This window comes from Stegostoma tigrinum, chromosome 23, assembly GCF_030684315.1.
Source record: "Stegostoma tigrinum isolate sSteTig4 chromosome 23, sSteTig4.hap1, whole genome shotgun sequence".
In the NCBI taxonomy this organism is placed as follows: Eukaryota; Metazoa; Chordata; class Chondrichthyes; order Orectolobiformes; family Stegostomatidae; genus Stegostoma; species Stegostoma tigrinum.
In genome coordinates, this window is record NC_081376.1 from 7,248,470 (window position 1) to 7,272,113 (window position 23,644).

At 45.4% G+C, this 23,644-nt stretch overlaps 1 protein-coding gene across 2 annotated transcripts in view; it reads right to left on the reverse strand.

Moving 5' to 3' along the window:
- Positions 1-481: 481 nt before the first annotated feature.
- gsg1l (gsg1-like) overlaps positions 482-23,644 on the reverse strand; it is a 225,242-nt gene continuing 202,079 nt past the window's right edge. For both annotated transcript variants that reach the window (XM_048552779.2, XM_048552778.2), the window contains one exon: positions 482-3,388. In XM_048552779.2, coding sequence (XP_048408736.1) covers positions 3,091-3,388 — 298 coding nt within the window. In that variant the 3' untranslated portion in view covers positions 482-3,090. The remainder of the gene's footprint in view (positions 3,389-23,644) is intronic.

Sequence of the window (23,644 nt, forward strand, 5' to 3'; positions counted from 1 at the left end):
GAAGGATAAGGGCAGCAGATGCACGGGAACACTACCGCTGGCAAGTTCTTGATTTGGAATAATATCACCATTCCTTCAATGTCTTTGAATCAAAATCCTGAAACTCCCTTAATGTTACCTTCTCAGGGCAATTAGAGTTGGACAGCAAATGCTGATTATGCCATTGAAACACAAGCCTTCACTTGGGCAAAACAAAACAACTGTTTAACCTAAGAATGTCAAGCTTGGCTTCTCAATGACTGCAATCATCTTGTCTAGCTTTTCCTAGAGAGATAGATCATAGTATAAGGTAGGGTAGAGGTTAGATAGACCTTAGGTTTCAGGTAAAAGTTCGGCACAACATTGTGGGTCGAAGGGCCTGTACTGTGCTGTACAGTTCTACGTTCTATATATGTTCTATTCTGGAAGGTCACGAAGGCCTCGTAAAATTTAGGAATCGGTGGTGACAGATCCCTCAGAAAGACAGTCAACTACATGTATGTAATTTGACACTGGTTTATTAAGAAGCAAGAATTTATATATGGTGCATTAATTAATTAGAGAGAAAAGGTATGCAGACTGTTTAATGCTTCCGGAGAATGTACAAATGGATACAGCCAGTCAATGTGGATTGAGCTGATGGGGGTAACAGTTTTTCATCATTTGCTGACTGCAGTCACTTTCTTTAGTTTTTCTTCTTGAGGATGGTTTTGTCCTGTGCCCCCAGGTCCACCTCTTTTTGGTGGCATGTAGTTTACTTTCGTACCGACCACCTGTGTGAATTCTTCTATCAAATGAAAATAGTCCATAAAATGTAAGGATGATCTCTCTGTCCATCTCCCACTCAAGATCCTTTCTAAACACTTAGGGATAAGTGGGTGTGCAGGGCACCTTGTGTTAGTTCAGGAATATAGTGACTAAACTACAGCAAGTGCTATTTTTGTGACGCTGTCTAGAGATATCTCTACCTTTTGTGGTTTGCTAACTATTAGGAATGATTTCTACCTTTGCAGAGAGGGAACGTCAATACTGCAGCAGCTAATTTTTGAAGAGTCTCGCAATAGGTATTCTGGAAAACACTAATTTATTGACTGTCCTATTTTCTTACATGCACATATGTTACATAGAGACTCCTGTGTCTAAGAAGCGGCTAATAGGCTGTTTACATTTTTAAATTGCAGACTCACCTGCCCCGCAGGCAATTCTGTGCGTTGCAGTTTGTTGTGGGGAGTAATCATGGATGTTGGCAGATCCTCAACAGGTTCAGCTATTTTATCACAGTCCCACCATATAATCTCATGTTCAAATGCTCCATATGCATTTGTGAAAGCTATAGAGTTACAAAAGCAGAAATTGCTGCAGAAATTCAGCAGGTCTGGCAGCATCGGTGAACAGAAAACAGAGTTAACACCTCGACCCCAGTGACTGACCATCAGAATGAAGTTGCATATGTATGTTTAAAATGGTAATTATTTTTTATATATTTATTAAGCTGAGAAATTAAGATGTAAAACAAAATAGCATTTTTGTTGAGTACACACTCCAATTTGATGTCATACTTTTTGAGGTCAAAGTCGTTGGCTAAAATCAGACTAGAATTCCTATTATCTCCCCCAGTCCCCGTCAGGCCATTATTTACTGCTGTGACTTAAACTTTCTCAACACTGAACATTGGTGTGTCTTTTCTGAGGGACTATTGGCTTTCTAGATTTAATTAGAATGATGAATATTTTTATCCAGTGGATTTGGGCCGGCAGAAATTAGGCTTTCATTTCATGTCCCAATAAATCTAACTATGGTTTTAAAATCTTAGTCTAACTCACTGTGGCGTTAACTATCTCTGGTAGCATTTCTGCACAGCCTTCAAAGCACTTTTATGGAAAATAAACCTGTGCATGATGAAAGACCTTGAAGATGACAGCAAAGTCAAAATGGAGTGATCCAGATGTAAAAGAATGGCACAGTGGTGAGCATTGCTGCATCACAGGGACCTGGGTTCAATTCCATCCTCGGGCGACTATCTGTGTCGCCTCTGGGTGCTCCTATTTCCTCCCACAGTCCAAAGATGTGCAGGTTAGGTGGCTTGGCCATGCTGAACTGTCCATAGTGCATAGGCTATGTGGATTAGCCATGGGGAATGTACAATTACAAGCATGGGGTATATCTGGATGGGAAACTCTTCGGAATGGGCCAACTGGCTTGTTTCCACACTGGGCAGATTCTATGACTGATTTTATGTCAGTGTGACACAGACCAAATCCACTTTTCTGCTTTTTTTTTGCTGATTTCAATAGAGTGACATCTATTGGTCTCTCTTCATTGATGAAGCCAGTTACTTTAATTATTTGCTGAAATAATTAAGCTACTAATGGATTTGTGCTCACATTACCAAAGGGTGCCTATTCCTCCAACAGTATTCTGGCTACTTCTTTCCAGAAGTTGGTGTTTTTGGTTTTTATTTTCCCAGGTTTATGGACCCTTCTTACTTCCTACGACAATTGTGCATGGCCATTCTGTCCTAAGGCAAATGCTATAAAACAACAATCTCAGTGTTGAAGTGTAACCTGGGAACAATATTCTTCAGGAATTTGACTAAAAAGATGAATCAAATACAAAGGTTGGTTAAGCAACTAGAATAATTATTTTGCACAAAAAATAGAAGGTACACTATTATCGTCAATTATTCAGAATATAAAACCAAATTCTGTGCTTCCAAATCAGTCAGCAAATCAACAAAAGGAATTTAGAAGGTTGTATAGTTACTTCTGAATGAACAATAAAAATTCTGGTGTGCATTATAGGAATGATGGATTTTGGCATTTACATCAAGAGGTTTTGTGGTGAGCGGTGTAAATAAATTTCACATTAGAATAACATATCCCTCTTAAAATTGTAAAAAAAAATTGTTGACAGGTCTAAGCATTATCCACAATGACATTGTCGTATGGTTTGCCAGTGATCGAATAGTTTAAACATTGACATGGGTGATGTACACTGACAAAAGGGACAGTTCAGTCTAATCTTGCTGCTTATTCAGTGTACATGTGAATTAGTGTTTACAGTGAACGCCTCCCAGGCATCAGAGTTGCATGGAAGACAATAAAAACCGCTTTAACATTGGTCCTCTCCTAACACTTCTGGGATTTCACTCAAGTCCAATGGATCTGGCACAAGTGATTTAGCTGTGCTCGTGGCAGGATCTGCAAAGACTTCGACTGAACTGGATATGGATTGAATCGATCGTTCTCTAAAATAGTTGATAGCCTCCCGATCAATGAACATCTGCTCTTCTCTGAGGCTTTGCTCGAACAGTTTCCTTTTGTGTCGAAACTCGATGACTGTCCTCGTGTATGAGTTCAGTGTGGTGACAGAGGCTGCCATGCAACAAGTAAATGATCCCCATGCGAGACTGTAGAGAGAAAAAAAAGACCAAGAGAGAGGGCACATTTAATATGTTTTACTCTTAAGCAACCTTTCATGATTTTGTCAGGTCAGTTGAACGTAACTTAATAAGTTCTGGGGAAGGAAACACTTTGCTTCTCTGTTCAGTGTCGATCAATGACATCAGATACAGGTTGCTGCAACTTTTACCATTTTCCAGGAAAATTCATGTTCTGTTATATTATCATGGAGTTGTACAGCATGGAAATAGACCTTTCAGTCCCACTCATCCATGCCGACCAGATATCCTGCATTAAACTAGTCCCACTCGCTAGCATTTGGCTTATATCGCTCCAAACCCTTCCTACTCATATACCCATCCAGATGCCTTTTAAATGTTGTAAATGTACCAGCCTCCGTCACTTCCACTTCCAGCTCATTCCACATGCGCGCCACCATCTGCATGAAATAGTTCCCCCAAAGTTGCTTTTAAATCTTCCCCCTCTCACTTTAAACCTATGCCGTCTAGTTTTGGACTCACCTACCCTGGGGAAAAGAGCTTGGCTATTTATCCTATCTATGCCCCTCACAATTTTATAAAACTTCATAAGGTCGTCCCTCAGCGTGTGTACCTGTAGCCTATTCAGCCTTTCCCTAAGACTCATCTCTCCAACCCTGGCAACATCATTATAACTTACAGTTTAGAAGGGGTGGACGCTGGGAAGGTGTTTCCGTTAGGCGGGGAGACTAGGACCCGTGGGCACGGCCTTAAAATTAGAGGGGGTAAATTTAAAACTGAAATGAGACAACATTTCTTCAGCCAGAGAGTGGTGGGCCCATGGAATTCATTGCCACAGACTGCAGTGGAGGCCGGGACGTTGGATGCCTTCAAGGCAGAGATTGACAAATTCTTGATCTCAGAAGGAATCAAGGGCTACGGGGAGACTGCAGGGAAGTGGTGTTGAAATGCCCATCAGCCATGATTTAAATGGTGGAAGTGGACTCAATGGGCCGAATGGCCTTACTTCCACTCCTATGTCTATGGTCTTTTCTGTACAGTTAAAAGTTTTGCACCTTCCTTCCTAGACCAGGGAGATCAGAACTGAATGCAGTATCACAAAAGTGGTCTAACCAGTGTCCTATTAAGCCACAACATGACATCCCCACTTCTATACTCAATGCACTGACTTAAATGGTTATTTCTCTTATGGACAACCATAGTCCTTACTTTGCTTTGGGATTGATGTGATGGAATTAACATCAGCTTGTCTCGATGCGTCAACCTGATTTTAATGCAACTTTACTGACACCTGTAAACACAACTTTTGTTTTTTGGACTGTGAATTTAACATAGGCAAAGATGCTGCTTTAAGTCTAGAGACGGTGGAAGAAAAACCAAAAGAACTGCGGATGCTATAAATCAGGAACAGAAACAAAGCTGCTGGAAAAGCTCAGCAGGTCTGACAGCATCTGTGAAGGACAAAACAGAGTTAAAGTTTCGGGTCCGGTGACCCTTCCTCAGAACTGAGGAGGAACTGTTCTGAGGAAGGGTCTCTGGACCCGAAATGTTAAATCTGTCTTTTTCTTCATAGATGCTGCCAGACCTGCTGAGCTTTTCCAGCAACTTTAGTTTTGAGACTGTGAAAGAAGATGGTGCAATTTTAGAAAAAATGAGTTCCTGTACCTCACTGCATGCTGTATCTACAAGGTGAGCCATTCAAATAGTGGGGAAGGAGGCTAGGACTAATCTCTGTGGGTGTGGCCAGGGCGAGTTTTTCGTTGTTTTGATTTTTGCAACCAAGGACTGGTTGTGTGTGTTCAAGAGTACTCAGCATAGTAACAATTTCCTGATTGGTTCTTGGGTAAATGACTCCAGCTTTGCATTTGAACAAGAGGGCAGGAACATCCATCCCATGAAGGAGAAATCTCTTACAATGCACAGACTCATAGATTCTCTACAGTGTGGAAACAGGCCAGTCAGCATCTACCGACCCTCCAAAGAGCATCCAGACCCTAACCACACCACCCCCTCCTTGACCCTACCCCTGTAACCTTGCATTTCCCATTGTCAATCCACCTAACCTGTTCATCCCTGGACACCGTGGGACAATTCAGCATGGCCAATCCACCTAGCCTGCACATCCCTGCACTGTGGGAGGAAACTAGAGCACACCCACAGGGAGAAGGTGCAAACTCCACACAAACAGTTGCCAGAGGCTGGATTTGAACCCAGGTCCCTGGCGCTGTGAGGCAGCAGTGCTAACCACTGAGCCACCGTGCCACCCCATTCTTTGAGTGGATAGGTAAAAGAAAATTCCAAGCAGCTAGCTTTTTTTTATTCATAAACAGGATGAGGGCATCATGGCTAGGGCAGCATTTATTTCCCATCCCGAATTGTCCAGAGGGCAGTTGAGTCAACCACACTGCTGAGGGTCTGGAGTCACATGTAGGCCAGACCAGGTAAGGATGGCAGTTTCCCTCCCTAAAGGACATTAGTGAACCAGATGGGTTTTTCAAACAATCAACAACAGTCATCATTAGATTCTTAATTCCAGATATTTCATTGAATTCAAATTTCACCATCTGCTGTGTCTCTGCAAAGATCCTTCTTCAAAGGAAAAAGGGATAAACCACCTTTGGAGACACAAAAAGGACAAATTTTCAAACTTTGAATCAAAAAGTGAATAGTATTAAACATGTCCTCAAGCTCATGTCCTCACCAAAGAATGAAGGGAACAGAAGGAAAATGCTGCATCAATGTCTGCAATCTAGACTGATGCCAGAACTGTGCTTCATTGACTTGTACCTTACCCATTCACAATATTTACATCTTACCTCTTTAAGTATTGGTTTGTGCATACAGGATTTTTTAAAAAAGGGGTAGAGTTTAAGTTATAGAGAGTTACCTTAACAATTTGTTTTCAACTGACAGCAGGAAAGAAACACAATCTGTTTGCAATGAGCAGCTCTTTTCAGATTCTGTTGAATTTGCTTCTGCAACTGAACTTCCCCTTTCCTCTCCCAACAGCCCCCATGGCATCTTTCCCTGCAACTGGTGAAGGTGTAACACCTACCCATTCACCTCCTCCCTCTTCAGTATCCAATGGCCCAACCATACCTTCCAGGTGAACCAGCACTTTACCTGCACTTCTCACAATCTAGCCCACTGCATTCGCTGCTCACAATGTGGTCTCCTCGACACTGGGGAAAGGAAGCATAGACTGGGTGCCCGCTTCGCAGAACATCTACGTTCTGCTTCCAGTTGTCTGCCATTCTACCACAGCACCCTGCTCCCTGGCCACTATCTCTGTCTCTGGCTTGCTGCAGTGCTTCAGTGAAACTCAGTTCAAGCTGGAAGAACAACATCTCATTTTCCACTTGGGGACCCTGCAGCCCTCCGGACTCAATATCAAGTTCAATAATTTTAGTGCCTGAATTCTCCCAAGCCCTACCCCACTACCACACACACCAGGCCTTGTTATCACATAATCTGCCGTTACACACTACCTATTGTTAGCCACTAACAGTTTCCATTAACAGCTATTCACTCTCCTAGTCAGATCATTATCCACTCCTTTGTCTGTCCAACTGTTCTCTCTCTTTCGGCTCTATCCCCACCTATCACTTACTCCTTACCCCCTAACCCCACTCTATCTTCTGCACATCAGCCAACACCTTTCTAGCTACCATCAGTTCTGGGGAAGGTTCACTGGACCTGAAATGTTTACATTGATTTCTCTTCACAGATGCTGCCAGACCTGCTGAGCTTTTCCTGCAATTTCTGTTTTTATTTCTGAGTTACAGCATCTGCAGTTCTTTTGATTTTTATCCCCTTTCTTCAGGTCCTTCAAGATCTGAAGTTGTTCCAAATGAAAGTCCATTTTATATCTTCATAGTGGCTTGTGCGTATGGCGCTCCTCAATATTAACACTTTCAGGCTCTTTCAGACCCAATACAATCAACTCCTTTCATGACAGCATCCAATATTGACGCTGGGCCCTACCATATCCCACTGCCCCACTCATATAGTCATTACTTCCAGTTTAACTGGGCCACACCATACACAGAGATCGTTAGTTAAGATTTCACTTCGGTTCTTGATATCTAAATGAATTTCAACATTATATTGCATGACAAAACGGTCATGGAAAAGAAATAAAATGTAATTCATACTAAATCTACTGGGAACATCAAATCATATTTCATTGCTTATTTTTAAAAGAAAGCTGTTATATATAACGTAGGGTCTCTACTGACTGTAAATTAGACCAATCCATTAATAAATTCTGAAGGATTTTGTTAATACAATGGTGCTTAATTCTATTACAGTCTTTAACCACTATTTACTCATATTTCTTAGTAAATTACCAAAAGCAGGAAAAAGGGGCAAAGTTTGAATAAATCTCACAAAATACAACAATCCTTTTGTAATTTTCATTTGTATGTGAAACTCTGGTAGGGGTCTATGGGTATTAAATGGTTTCTAATCAGAGTTTTCTTGCAGATGCCTATATGTCTACTCTATCAATGTTATTCCGTGTTAGACTGTTTTGCTTCAGTTCAACAAAGTTGATCTTATTGGAGGAAGAGCTATGATAATGAGTGTTTAACTGTTGCGGAGTAATGCAAAGGTCATAGAACTGTTGGTAGAACTTTCAGCAAACAGTGATGACATGTGCCCTAAGTGTAATATTCTAACACCGCAAGTCTCTAGAAAACTCGGCTCTTGATTCTACCTATTATCTTTCATTCTGGCCAATATTTAATATTTATATCCAAATACCTTTTGTCAGATTGCTTAAGTGATGCAACTTTAGCCACATGAATCTAGTCACTGAGCATGAAAGAGGGCATTAAGAGCCTAGTTAAGGGTAAATGAGGCGTCTTGTGTTGTGGGTAAACACCACTGTAGACAGTGCAGATGACAGCATAAAATTACGAAAGAATGTTGCTAGATTAAGCAAATGGGCAAATCTGTAGCAGATGGATTGCAATGTAAGAAGGAGTGAAGAACTGTAAAAGGAAATATCAGTGTATTTTCTTATTGGTGTGAAGTTAAATACAATGAATGTCCTTGAGTGTTCAGGTGCATAATCTTTAAAATACCATTAACAAATATAGACAATAATCAAGAAGGCTAATGGAATGCCGAGTTCTGAGGAAGGGTCACCAGACCCAAAACGTTAACTCTGTTTTTTCCTTCACAGATGCTGCCAGACCTGCTGACCTTCTCCAGCAACTTTGTTTTTGCTCCTGATTTACAGCATCGACAGTTCTTTTGAATTTTAATGGAATGCTGGCCTTTATTCCTAGTGGACTGGACTATAAGAACACTAACTTAAACTGTATCAGTACAAAACCCTGGTTAGACCCCACTTGGAGTACTGTAAATAGGTCTAAACACAACACCCTTAGGAAAAATATATTGGCCTTAAAGAGAATACAAAATACTGCGAACAGTAGAGAAGCAGAAAACCACTTAAATGGAGAAAGACTGAAGAATGCTGCAGTACGGAGGGATCTGGTTTTCCTGGTAGAGAAATCGTAAGAGGTACACATGCAGATGTAACAAGTAATTAGGAAAGGAAATGAAATGTTGGTCTTTATTACAATTTGGGAGTGTAGAAATGAAGAAAGACTTGCTAAAGCTGTCCAGGGCATTGGTGAGGCAGAACCTGGGAGTCCTATGAGTTTTCGTCCATTTACTCAAGGAAGGATATGGAAGCAGTCCAGAGAAGGTTCATTTGACTGATTCCTTGGATAAGACTACTCTCTATTGAGGAAAATTGAGCAGGTTGAGCCTATACTCAATAAAGTTTAAAAGAATGAAAGCTGATTTTAAAAATTCTTTGACAGGATGTGGGATGTGGCTAGGCTGGCATGTATTGCCTATCCCTTATCAGAAGTCAGAAATGTGTGAGACTTCTGCAATCATCAAAGAACATCCCCACTTCTGCCCTAATGGTGGATGGAGGGTCATTTATGAAGTAGCTGAAGATGGTTGGCCCTAGGATGCCACCCTGAGGAACTCCTGCAGTTTTTTTTATTCATTCATGGGATGATGATGTCGCTGGCCAGACCAGCATTTATTGCTCATCCCTAATTGCCCCAAGGGACATTAAAAGCCATCCCCAATGCTGGGATCTGGAGTCACATGTAGGCCAGACCAGCCAAAGCTGGCAGCTTCCTTCCCTCAAGGACATTAATGAACCAGATGTGTTTTTCTTGACAACTGGCAATGGATTCACGGTCATCACTAGATTCTTAATTCCAGATATTTACTGAATTCAAATTCCACCCACTGCTGTGGCAGATTCGAACATGGGTCCCCAAAATCCTACCTGAGTCTCTGGATGAACACACTAGTGATAATACCATTGGGCCATTCCCTCCCCTAATGAGTGAGAATGACAGCTTGTTGCTGAATACCTGCTGCATCATTGCAACTATTCTTAACGCCTCCAATCACTTTGCTGATGGTCAAGAGCAGACTGATGGGGTGTTAATTGATTTTTTTTCTATTCATTTGTGGGAATGTGGGCATCACTGGCTGGCCAGCGTTTATTACCCATCCCTGGTCACCCTTCAGAAGGTGGTGGTGATCTGTCTTCTTGAACCGCTGCAGTCCTCCTGCTTTTATCCTGCTTTCTGTGGACAGGACATGGCTAAACCATTTCACACATTGCTGGGTAGATGTCAGCACTGTAGCTGATTTGGGACAGCTTGGCTAGTGCTGAAGCATAAACGCTCAGCGTTACATCACTGGATATTGTCAGATGTCAGCCTTTGCAGTTTCTGCTGTTTCCATCCATCACTCTAGCAACCTGATAAAGAAGCTGTAACGGATCACTGAAGATGAAACATACACAACCCTGATCAGTATTGACAAGGTAGAAGTTGAGAGGATTCTTTCCCCTCCCCAGCCAGCACCATTTAGCAATAAGAACTCTCCTGTTTAAGGCAGAGAAGTCCTCCCTGACAGAATCGGTAGTCTTTAAAGTGTCTTTCAAAGAGGAGGAGATCGGGGCCTTATAGGAAGTGCGGTCCCAGCTTGGCTAAGCTCTTAAGACAGACTGCAATGCTCAAACTTTCAGTTTTCTTCCTTTATTTTTCAACTAAATAAGAGTGACTGTGAGGTTTAAGTTTTAATTTTTTTGCTATACCAAGGTGACTGTAATGTTTAACTTTCAACTTTGTTCCTTATTTCTTTCTACCTTGTTTTTAAATATTTGTACCAGGGTTCTTGTACCTGAGACGGCTGTGTGTGGCGGCATTGGAAACTTTTTACAGTGCTCCTGTATGTTTGCACTTGAGGACACATGACAATAAAGTCTAAATCTAAATGTAAAACATTCCCTGGAGAGGAGCGGGCCATTTAATATATTTGGGTTGAATACGACAGGTTTTTGATTGATGGGGGAGTTATGGGGGATGGACTACAAAGCGGAGTTGATGCCATACAACCTGATCAGCTGTTATTTTCCTGAATGACAGAGCAGGCTTCCGGGATCGGCTCACCTACTATCGCTCCCATTGCTCATGATCCCATTATCTGATGTCAAAGACATCCCTCAAGCTTATCGCACTTTGTGTTGGAGCCGGGGTGGGGGTTCAGGGGTCAGTGCCTGTGGGTTTAAAGAGGCCAACAGGTGAGAATCCAGCTTTCTGTGCCGGTCAAATAAAAGTCAGAAATCTTGATGAAGTCGGGCCAGAATGTTTTCTCTTTGCTGCAGCACACGACCTTCAGTGCGTCAAAGTCAACGGTACCCTTCAGCCTTTGAATTTTAACGGCGTCTTGTGTGCACTCATTGGCTGCAAGATTATGTGCTTCGATTTTAATGTTACTTTTTCTGCTTCAGGTTTCCTAGCATGTAGTGCCTTTTTCTTTAGGAAGAATGTGTGTATGCCAGTCATTTCACAGCTTCCACAGTCCCTAAAAAGAAAATTTCAGACGGAAATACATGGATGCACTCCTGTTTATCTTCCTCATGAATCAGGCAGCTGATATGCTCCAAAAATATTAACACGGTGAACAAGTAGGTTCGAGAAAGTAAAACTAATCCTGAGAGCAACTAAAGTCCAATATTTTCAGGTTCACTTTGAGATTATTGAATTTGGTTTCTGTTTGTCGGGGTAAGGATCGCACCAGATTGAGCGGCTTGGAAACTGAAGTATAATCAGAGATTTTGAGGCCATTCAGTCCATTGTCAATGTGCCAGCTCTTCGAAGAAAACAATCCAGTTCAGCCTGGTCCTCGCTCTTTTTCCATATCCTTATGATTATTCCTCCTTATGAAGTTCGCTCCTGAAAGATGGAAACTGAATCTGTTGCTAATCATATTCTACCAGGCAGTGCGATCAAAGTCCGAACAACTCATTGTCATAATCTCATAGAGTCATAGGTCTGCACAGCACTGAAACAAACTTTTTGGTCCACGCTGACCAGATATCCGAAATTAATCTACTCCCGTTTGCCACCATTTGGCCCTTATCTCTCTCAACCCTTCCTATTCAGATACCCGTCCAGATGCCATTTCCTCATACCTTACACACACCACCCTCTGTGTGAAAAAGTTGCCCATTAGATTCCTTTTAAATCTTTCTCCTCTCATCTTAAACCATCTGCCCTCTAGTTTGGACTCCTCTAGCCTGGGTAAAAAAACCTCGACTATTAACCTTATCCATGCCCATCATGGTTTTACAAACCGCTATAAGGTCACCCCTCAGCCTCTGACGCTCCAGGGAAAATCTCCAACCCATTCAACTTCTCCCTATAGCTCAAACCCTCCAACCAGATTCACTCCCATTGGCTTTGGTTCATTTGCAAATCACTTTAAATCCATGCGCTCTGATTTTTCATTCTTCAGCCACTGGATTGATTTCCTTTGCCATGGTAACCACAGATTGGTTAGCTGTACAAGGTGCCTGTCCTGCTTCCAAACCTAAGTAAATAAGGGAGGGTATGAGCAAAGATTGGCTGATAACATAAAAGGCAAGCTAAAAGCCTGTTATAAGTATATAGATAGTAAGAGGCTAGACAATGGAAGGTTTGTGTTGACTTCAGCTCAAGAACGGGGTTTGAAGCAGAGACGTTAGCTGATGTATTAAATTAATCCTTTCTAGCTGTCTTCATCAAGGAAGGAGATGTTAACAGAATCACAGTAAACAAGGAGGTAGCCATAGGATTGTGAAATAACACCACGGCAGCTGGTATCCCATCACCAAGTCACCCTTTATTTACACACGGAGGGTCCTTGACACTGATCCAGCTTCTTCCGAGCCAGCTCTCAGAGTGAGCAGAATCTCCGACACTTCTGTTTATATCAGTCAGCCATGAAGGCCCTGACTGGACCAAGTTAACAGCCCCAATCGGGGGACTCCTATTCTCTGAGGCCTGCATGGCTGACCTTGTTACAGTCACTACATTCCTCCCCCCTCTGAGTTTGAGGACATTGGCTGGTTGTTTTTTTATTTGTAGCTCCTCCCGGGGTTTTTTTAGCATTGGGTCAGGTTCCTTCAACACATGTAACGCACAGTAGCTCAGCACTTGCGCTCAGAGCGTCTCAGAAGAAATGCATTCTCCTCTTCGACTAGCAAAGGTATCGAGGCGGCAACATCCACCATGCCCACCTTACATTCTGAGGTAGCTTCAACACTTCATGAGGAGGGGGGAGTGCATGTATTCCCAATTCCTCCGCCTCCGCCGCATCTGCTCCCACGATAAGAAATTCCACTCCCGCACATCCCAGATGTCCAAGTTCTTTAAGGACCGCAACTTTCCCCCCACAGTGATCGAGAACACCCTTGACTGCGTCTCCCGTATTTCCCGCAACACATCCCTCACACCCCGCCCCCGCCACAACCGCCCGAAGAGGATCCCCCTCGTTCTCACACACCACCCCACCAACCTCCGGATACAACGCATCATCCTCCGACACTTTCGCCATTTACAATCCGACCCCACCACCCAAGACATTTTTCCATCCCCACCCCGGTCTGCTTTCCGGAGAGACCACTCTCTCCGTGACTCCCTTGTTCGCTCCACACTGCCCTCCAACCCCACCACACCCGGCACCTTCCCCTGCAACCGCAGGAAATGCTACACTTGCCCCCACACCTCCTCCCTCACCCCTATCGCAGGCCCCAAGATGACATTCCACATTAAGCAGAGGTTCACCTGCACATCTGCCAATGTGGTATACTGCATCCACTGTACCCGGTGTGGCTTCCTCTACATTGGGGAAACCAAGCGGAGGCTTGGAGACCGCTTTGCAGAACATTTCCACTCAGTTCGCAACAAACAACTGCACCTCCCAGTCGCAAACCATTTCCACTCCCCCTCCCATTCTCTAGATGACATGTCCATCGTGGGCCTCCTGCACTGCCACAATGATGCCACCCGAAGGTTGCAGGAACAGCAACTCATATTCCGCCTGGGAACCCTGCAGCCATATGGTATCAATGTGGACTTCACCAGTTTCAAAATCTCCCCTTCCCCCACCGCATCCCTAAACCAGTCCAGTTCGTCCCCTCCCCCCACTGCATCCCAAAACCAGTCCAACCTGTCTCTGCCTCCCTAACCGGTTCTTCCTCTCACCCATCCCTTCCTCCCACCTTAAGCCGCACCTCCATTTCCTACCTACTAACATCATCCCGCCTCCTTGACCTGTCCGTCTTCCCTGGACTGAACTATCCCCTCCCTACCTCCCCACCTATACTCTCTCCACCTATCTTCTTTACTCTCCATCTTCGGTCCGCCTCCCCCTCTCTCCCTATTTATTCCAGTTCCCTCTCCCCATCCCCCTCTCTGATGAAGGGTCTAGGCCCGAAAGGTCAGCTTTTGTGCTCCTGAGATGCTGCTTGGCCTGCTGTGTTCATCCAGCCTCACATTTTATTAACATGGCAACCTAGAAGCTGGATGTACTCAGTAGAGTCCTACACTACCTGGCTGTTTCATCTTGACTGTCTGGTGGTAACTCATTCCCTCTCTGTCTGTGATAGTAAAATGTGAGGCTGGATGAACACAGCAGGTCCAGCAGCATCTCAGGAGCACAAAAGCTGACATTTCGGGCCTAGACCCTTCATCAGAGAGCTAGGCCTGAAACGTCAGCTTTTGTGCTCCTGAGATGCTGCTGCACTTGCTGTGTTCATCCAGCCTCACATTTTATTATCTTGGATTCTCGAGCATCTGCAGTTCCCATTATCACCCTCTCTGTCTGTGCCATCTTAAGCCAAAATTTGATCACATTTTTAAAAATCCCTCCATGGCTTTGTGTACTGCTATCAAAGCCAATATTTTTGTCCATCCCTAATTGCTCTTGAACTGAGTGATGTGCTAGACCATTTTAGAGGAATAAGACTCAACCACATTGATGTAAATATGGAGTCATATGTAGGCCAGATCAGCAGACTTCCTAAAAAAGACAAAGAACTGCAGATGCTGGAAACCAGAAATTGCTGGAAAAGCTCAGGGAGTCTGTGGAAAGAGAGCAGAGTTAACATTTCAACCTCTGCAATGAGGATCTGGGCACTATGTATCCTGTGACGTTACCACTGCTGCCCTCGGATTAGCTGAATATGTTAATCACCATAGGTGAATTGCTTAAACCCCAAAACCCAAAGCTCTGATGAAAAGTCATCTAGACTTGCAATGTTAGCTTGCTGTCTCTGCATGCATGCTGCCTGACCTGCTGTGATTTCCCATATCTTTCGTTTTCAGTACAGATTCCAGCTTCTGCAGTAATTTGTTCCTCCAGAACTTGAACTGCTGCAGCTGACAACACTTCTTGCATATGTTTTCATCCAGGACACAGGAGACATCCCAGAGTTCCCGCATGAAACAGAATGCACATACTTTAGAGTTTAGAGTTTCCTTTATCTGCTTCTATCTTTGTGTTGAACAGGCTGAGTATATCTGCCAAATAATCCACGTGATCTTCGATTGAACAATCCCTCAGCAGATGGTGAATGACAACAAGTAGCAGAATACCAAGTATTTTTCTCTAGTCTTTCCATTCCAATGTCTGCAAATTCCTAATCATTACAGCAGATTTACACAAATTCATTCACAGCTTGGTTGTAAGATAGATCTTTGCACAGCCTGAAGGCATGGTCAACTTTTGCACAAGTATAGTTTATAAATTCAAATAGCATAGGCCTTTGAGAATAGAATTTTACTGTTAAAACAGACATTCAATCACTAATCTTTCAACCTCATGTTAGAAGAATTTCACCGCTGGGTGTTCAGTTCTGGAGCCTTTCTGTTTCAATATGTGAAAACCACCAGGACATGCACTATCATACTCAATGTCATGATCATAGCTGACAGACTTGGGCATTTCATTTCAATATCTTTTAAATGCACAAAGTCAGAAAAATAATGATGGATTAAATCTGAAACAGCATTTTCGACAAACCATCTCCTTTCTGATGAGATTGGCAATCTTGGAACCTATTACTGTGCATTAATTCCCCATTGGCACCTTCTATTTCTCTGTTGTCTCAACAGAGATGACACTTTCAAATTTACTGATATGAGGAGTATTTTCATGCAGTTTTGTAAAGCCTGAATTGCATTGTAATTTGGAAGCTCGCTAGGTTAATAGTGATGGAGCTGGGTAATTTAATCCACATTATAACAAACATTCAGCAAAAAAATCCTGCAGACCCCCATCACATTATCAACTGCTTGTTAAATAAGTCTAGTGCTTTCGTCTATGGTATCCAAGCATTGCTGATGTTCTGGAAGTGCAATTTTTTCCCCTCAAATCAGACCACAAAAATAGATAGCCGGCATGATTTAGTCCATTGGTGTTTGTGCATTCAGGCACATGGAAATTGGTACCAAATTTCCCCACATCAACGCTGATTAAATTTCATAAGAATTTCATCAGATGCGATACCCTTTAGTACGTAAAGAGGATGCAAAAGGCTGCTATAAAAATGAAAGTTCTTCGTTTCCTTTGTTGCATACCCTATTACGGCTCATAATGGGCCATAAAACCTGCAGATGCCGGCAGGAAGAGGTCCAGTGAGCAGAAAACTGACAAATAGAATTGAATGCAGAGAAGTCTGAGGAAGTGCATTTTGGGAAGGCTATAAAAGTAAGGAATAAATTGTAGGATGCTGAGAAGTGGAGAGGAACAGAGGGAACTTTGGACTGTTGTCCATAGATCACTGAAGATGGCACGACAACAAAACGAAGTGGCATGGAAGATATACAAGATAATTTCTTTTATTAATCGAGTTTCATTAGAATAAAGTGCCGATGCTGGAATTCCATAGCTGTTTTACAAATTTGGCACTATTTCTGTCTCGCACACACGTGCAATCTCTCTCTCTCTGTCTCACACACGCACTCTCTCTCTCTCGCTCTGTCTCACACTCTCTCTCTCTCTCTGTCTCACACACGCACTCTCTCTCGCTCAGTCTCACACTCTCTCTCTGTCTCTGTCACACACACGCACTCTCTCTCTCTGTCTCTCACACGTATTCTCTCTCTCTTTGTTTCTGTCTCACACACACGTATTCTCTCTCTATCTCTGTCTCTCACACACGCACTCTCTCTCTCTATGTCTCTGTCTCACACACGCATCTCTGTCTCACACACACGCTCTCTCTCTGTCTCACACACACGCACTCTCTCTCTCTATGTCTCTGTCTCACACACGCATCTCTGTCTCACACACACGCTCTCTCTCTGTCTCACACACACGCACTCTCTCTCTCTATGTCTCTGTCTCACACACGCTCTCTCTTTCTGTCTCACACACACGCACTCTCTCTGTCTCGCTCTGTCTCACACTCTCTCTCTCTGTCTCTGTCACACACACGCTCTCTCTCTCTGTCTCACACACGCACTCTCTCTGTCTCTGTCTCACACACACGCGCTCTCTCTGTCTCTGTCTCTGTCTCACACACATGCTCTCTCTCTGGGTCGCTGTCTCACACACATGCACGCTCTCTCTCTCTCTCTCTGTCTCTGTCTTACACACATGCACTCTCTATCTCTGTATCACACACTCTGTCTATGTCTCTCTCTATCTCTGTCTCTGTCTCTGTCTCACACACACGCACTCTCTCTCTCTCCTCTGTCCCTGTCTCACACACATGCTCTCTCTCTGGGTCGCTGTCTCACACACATGCACTCTCTTTCTCTCTCTCTGCCTCTGTCTCTCTCTCTCTGTCTGTCTTACACACACGCACTCTCTCTCTGTATCACACACACTCTCTCTGTCTCTGTCTCTATCTCTGTCTGTCTCTGTCTCACACACACGCAGTCTCTCTCTCTCTCTGTCTCTGTCTCTGTCTCACACACACGCACTCTCTCTCTGTCTCTGTCTCACACACACGCACTCTCTCTCTCTGTCTCTGTCTCTGTCTCACACAGACGTACTCTCTCTCTCTCTATCTCTGTCTCACACACACGCACTCTCTCTCGTACTCTGTTTCTGTCTCTGCCTCACACACATGCACTCTCTCTGTCTCTGCCTCACACGTGCGCTGTCTCTCTCTGTCTGTCTCACACACACACACACTCTCTCTCTGTCTGCCTCACACACACGCACTCTCTCTCTCTGTCTGTCTCACTCACACGCACTCTCTCAGTCTCTGTCTTACACGTATACTCTCTCTCTCTCTCTCTGTTTCACACACATACTCTCTCTCTCAGTCTCTGTCTTACACGTATTCTCTCTCTCTCTCTCTCTGTTTCACACACATACTCTCTCTCTCTGTCTCTGTCTCACATGCACTCGCTCTCTCTCACACACACACCCTGGCTCGCTCTGTCTCTGTCTCACACACATGCTCTCTCTCTTGGTCTCTGTCTCTGTCTCACACACGTACTCTCTCTCTCTGTCTGTCTCACACACACGCACTCTCTCTCTCCGTCTGCCTCACACACACGTACTCTCTCTCTGTCTCTGTCTTTGTCTCTGTCTCACACACACGCACTCTCTCTCTCCGTCTGCCTCACACACACGTACTCTCTCTCTGTCTCTGTCTTTGTCTCTGTCTCACACACACGCACTCTCTCCCTGTCTCTGTCACACACACACTCTCTCTCTGTCTCTGACTCTGTCTCACACACATGCTCTCTCTCTCGGTCTCTGTCTCACACACACACGCACTCTCTGTCTCTGTTTCTACCCCACACACACGGACTCTCTCTCTCTGTCTCTGTCTCACACACAAGCACTCTCTCTGTCTCTCTCTCTGTCTCTGTCTCTGTCTCACAGACATGCACTCTCTTTCTCTCTCTCTGCCTCTGTCCCTCTCTCTCTGTCTGTCTTGCACACACGCACTCTCTCTCTCTGTATCACACACTCTCTCTCTGTCTCTGTCTCTCTCTATCTCTGTCTCTGTCGCCGTCTCACACACACACAGTCTCTCGCTCTCTCTCTCTCTCTTTCTGTCTCTGCCTCTGTCTCACACACACGCACTCTCTCTCTCTGCCTCTGTCTCACACACACGCACTCTCTCTCTCTGTCTCTGTCTCACACACATGCTCTCTCTCTCGGTCTCTGTCTCTGTCTCACACACACTTACTCTCTCTCTCTCTATCTCTGTCTCACACACACGCACTCTCTCTCGTACTCTGTTTCTGTCTCTGCCTCACACACATGCACTCTCTCTGTCTCTGCCTCACACGCGCGCTCTCTCTCTCTGTCTGTCTCACACACACGCACTCTCTCTCTGCCTGTCTCACACACACGCACTCTCTCTCTCTGTCTGCCTCACACACATGCACTGTCTCTCTCTCTGTCTGTCTCACACGCACGCACTCTCTTTCTCAGTCTCTGTCTTACACGTATTCTCTCTCTCTGTTTCACACACATACTCTCTCTCTCTGTCTCTGTCTCACATGCACTCGCTCTCTCTCACACACACACTCTGGCTCGCTCTGTCTCTGTCTCACACACATGCACTCTCCCTCTCACTCGCTCTGTCTCTGTCTCACACACGCACTCTCTTTCTCAGTCTCTGTCTTACACGCATTCTCTCTCTCTCCCTGTCTCACACACGCACACTCTCTGTTTCTGTCTCACATGTACTCTCTCTCACATACACACTCTGGCTCGCTATGTCTGTGGCTCAAACATACGCACTCTCTCTCTCTGCCTCTGTCTCACACAGACGCACTCTCTCTATTGCTTTGTCTGTCTCTGTCTCACACACGCACTCTCTCTCTCTGTCTCTGTCTCACACACACGTACTCTCTCTCTCTATCTGTGTCTCACACACACTCACTCTCTCTCTCTCTCTGTCTGTCTCACACACACGCACTCTCTCTCTCTATCTCTGTCTCACACAAACGTACTCTCTCTCTCTATCTGGGTCTCACACACACGCACTCTCTCTCTCTCTCTCTCTGTCTCACACACACGCACTCTCTCTCTCTGTCTCTGCCTCACACACACGCACTCTCTCTCTGTCTCTGACTCTGTCTCACACATATGCTCTCTCTCTCGGTCGCTGTCACACACACGCACTCTCCCTCTCTCTCTCTCTGTCTCTGCCTCACACACACACACTCTCTCTCTGTCTCTGACTCTGTCTCACACACATGGACTCTCTCTGTCTCTGTCTCACACACATGCTCTCTCTCTCGGTCTCTGTCTCTGTCTCACACACACGCACTCTCTCTCGTACTCTGTTTCTGTCTCTGCCTCACACACATGCACTCTCTCTCTCTCTCTGTCTCTGTCTCACACACATGCACTCTCTTTCTCTCTCTCTACCTCTGTCTCTCTCTCTCTGTCTGTCTTACACACACGCACTCTCTCTCTCTGTATCACACACTCTCTCTCTGTCTCTGTCTCTCTCTATCTCTATCTCTGTCTCTGTCTCACACACATGCAGTCTCTCTCTCTCTGTCTCTCTCTCTGTCTCTGTCTCACACACACACACTCTCTCTCTCTGTCTCTGTCTCATCACACACACGCACTCTCTCTCGTACTCCGTTTCTGTCTCTGCCTCACACACATGCACTCTCTCTCTCTGTCTGCCTCACACACACGCACTCTCTGTCTGTCTGTTTCACACACACGCATTCTCTGTCTGCCTCACACACACGCACTCTCTCTCTCAGTCTCTGTCTTACACGTATTCTCTCTCTCTCTCTCTCTGTTTCACACACATACTCTCTCTCTCTGTCTCTGTGTCACATGCACTCGCTCTCTCTCACACCCACACTCTGGCTCGCTCTGTCTCTGTCTCACACACGCACTCTCTCTCTCAGTCTCTGTCTTACACGCATTCTCTTTCTCTCCCTGTCTCACACACGCACACTCTCTCTCTGTCTCTGTCTCACATGCACTCTCTCTCACACACACACTCTGGCTCGCTATGTCTCTGGCTCACACATACGCACTCTCTCTCTCTGCCTCTGTCTCACACAGACGCACTCTCTCTATTGCTTTGTCTGTCTCTGTCTCACACACGCACTCTCTCTGTCTCTGTCTCTGTCTCACACACACGCACTCTCTCTCACTGTCTCTGTCTCACACACACGTACTCTCTCTCTCTCTCTATCTGTGTCTCACACACACGCACTCTCTCTCTCTCTCTGTCTGTCTCACACACACGCACTCTATCTCTCTGTCTCTGTCTCACACACACGTACTCTCTCTCTCTATCTGGGTCTCACACTCACGGACTCTCTCTCGGTCTCTGTTTCTGTCACACACACACGCACTCTCTCTCTGTCTCTGTCTCTGTCTCACACACTCGCACTCTCTCTCTCTGTCTCTGTCTTTGTCTCTGTCTCACACACACGCACTCTCTCTCTGTCTCTGTCACACACACTCTCTCTCTCTGTCTCTGACTGTCTCACACACATGCTCTCTCTCTCGGTCTCTATCTCACACACACACGCACTCTCTGTCTCTGTCTCTGTCTCACACACATGCACTCTCTCTGGGTCGCTGTCTCACACACATGCACTCTCTTTCTCTCTCTCTGCCTCTGTCTCTCTCTCTCTCTGTCGGTCTTACACACACGCACTCTCTCTCTCTGTATCACACACTCTCTCTCTGTCTCTGTCTCTCTATCTATTTCTCTGTCTCTGTCTCACACACACGCACCCTCTCTCTGTCTCTGTCTCACACACACGCACTCTTTCTCTCGGTCTCTGTCTCACACACACATTCTCTCTCTCTATCTCTGTCTCACACACATGCACTCTCTCGGTCTCTGTTTCTGTCTCTGCCTCACACACATGCACTCTCTCTGTCTCTGCCTCACATGCGTGCTCTCTCTCTCTGTCTCTGACTCACACACACGCACTCTCTCTCTCGGTCTCTATCTCACACACACACGCACTCTCTGTCTCTGTCTCTATCTCACACACACGCGCTCTCTCTCTCTGTCTCTGTCTCACACACACGCACTCTCTCTCACTCTCTCTCTGTCTCTGTCTCTGTCTCACACACACGCACTCTCTCTCACTCTCTCTCTGTCTCTGTCTCTGTCTCACACACATGCTCTCTCTCTGGGTCTCTGTTTCTGTCTCTGCCTCACACACATGCACTCTCTCTGTCTCTGCCTCACACGCGTGCTCTCTCTCTCTCTCTCTCTGTCTGTCTCACACACACGCACTCTCTCTCTCTGTCTGTCTCACACATGCACTCTTTCTCTCTGTCTGCCTCACACACACGCACTCTCTCTCTCAGTCTCCGTCTTACACACATTCTCTCTCTCTCCCTGTCTCACACACGCACACTCTCTCTCTGTCTCTGTCTCACATGCACTCTCTCTCACACACACACTCTGGCTCGCTATGTCTCTGGCTCACACATATGCACTCTCTCTCTCTGCCTCTGTCTCACACACACGCACTCTCTCTATTGCTTTGTCTGTCTCTGTCTCACACACGCACTCTCTCTGTCTCTGTCTCTGTCTCACACACATGCACTACTCTCTCTGACTCTGTCTCACACCCACGCACTCTCTCTCTGTCTCTGTCTCACACACATGCACTCTCTCTATTGCTCGGTCTGTCTCTGTCTCACACACGCACTCTCTCTCTCTGTCTCTGTCTCACATGCACTGTCTCTCTCACACACTGGCTCGCTCTGTCTCTGTCTCACACATACGCACTCTCTATCTCTCTCTGTCTCACACACACGCACTCTCTCTCTGTCTCTGTCTCTGTCTCACACGCATGCTCTCTTTCTTGGTCTCTGTCTCACACACACACTCTCTCTCTCTCTGTCTCTGTCTCACACACAGGCACTCTCTCTCTCTGTCTCTGTCTCACACACATGCACTCACTCTCTCTGTCTCTGTCTCTGTCTCACACACGCATCTCTCTCTGTCTCTGTCTCATACACACGCACCTCTCTCTGTCTCTATCGCACACACACGCACTCTCTCTCTCTGTCTCTGTCTCACACACACGCACTCTCTCTCTCTGTCTCTGTCTCACACAGGCACTCTCTCTCTCTGCCTGTCTCACACACGCATCTGTCTCTGTCTCTGTCTCACACACATGCTCTCTCTCTCGGTCTCTGTCTCACACACACAAACTCTCTCTCTCTCTGTCTCACACACACGTACTCTCACTCTCTCTCTCTCTCTCTCTGTCTCTGTCTCTGCCTCATACACATGCACTCTCTCTGTCTCTGCCTCACAAGCACGCTCTCTCTCTCTGTCTGTCTCACATACACCCACTCTCTCTCTCTGTCTGTCTCTCACACACGCAGTCTCTCTCTGTCTGCCTCACACACACGCACTCTCTCTCTCTCTCTGACTCTGTCTCACACAAACGCACTCTCTCTCTGTCTCTGTCTCACACACATGCACTCTCTCTATTGCTCGGTCTGTCTCTGTCTCACACACGCACTCTCTCTCTCTGTCTCTGTCTCACATGCACTGTCTCTCTCACACACTGGCTCGCTCTGTCTCTGTCTCACACATACGCACTCTCTATCTCTCTCTGTCTCACACACACGCACTCTCTCTCTGTCTCTGTCTCTGTCTCACACGCATGCTCTCTTTCTCGGTCTCTGTCTCACACACACGCACTCTCTCTGTCACTGTCTCTGTCTCACACACATGCACTCACTCTCTCTGTCTCTGTCTCACACACGCATCTCTCTCTGTCTCTGTCTCATACACACGCACCTCTCTCTGTCTCTGTCGCACACACACGCACTCTCTCTCTCTGTCTCTGTCTCACACACACGCACTCTCTCTCTCTCTCTCTGTCTGTCTCACACACGCATCTGTCTCTGTCTCTGACTCACACACATGCTCTCTCTCTCGGTCTCTGTCTCACAGAC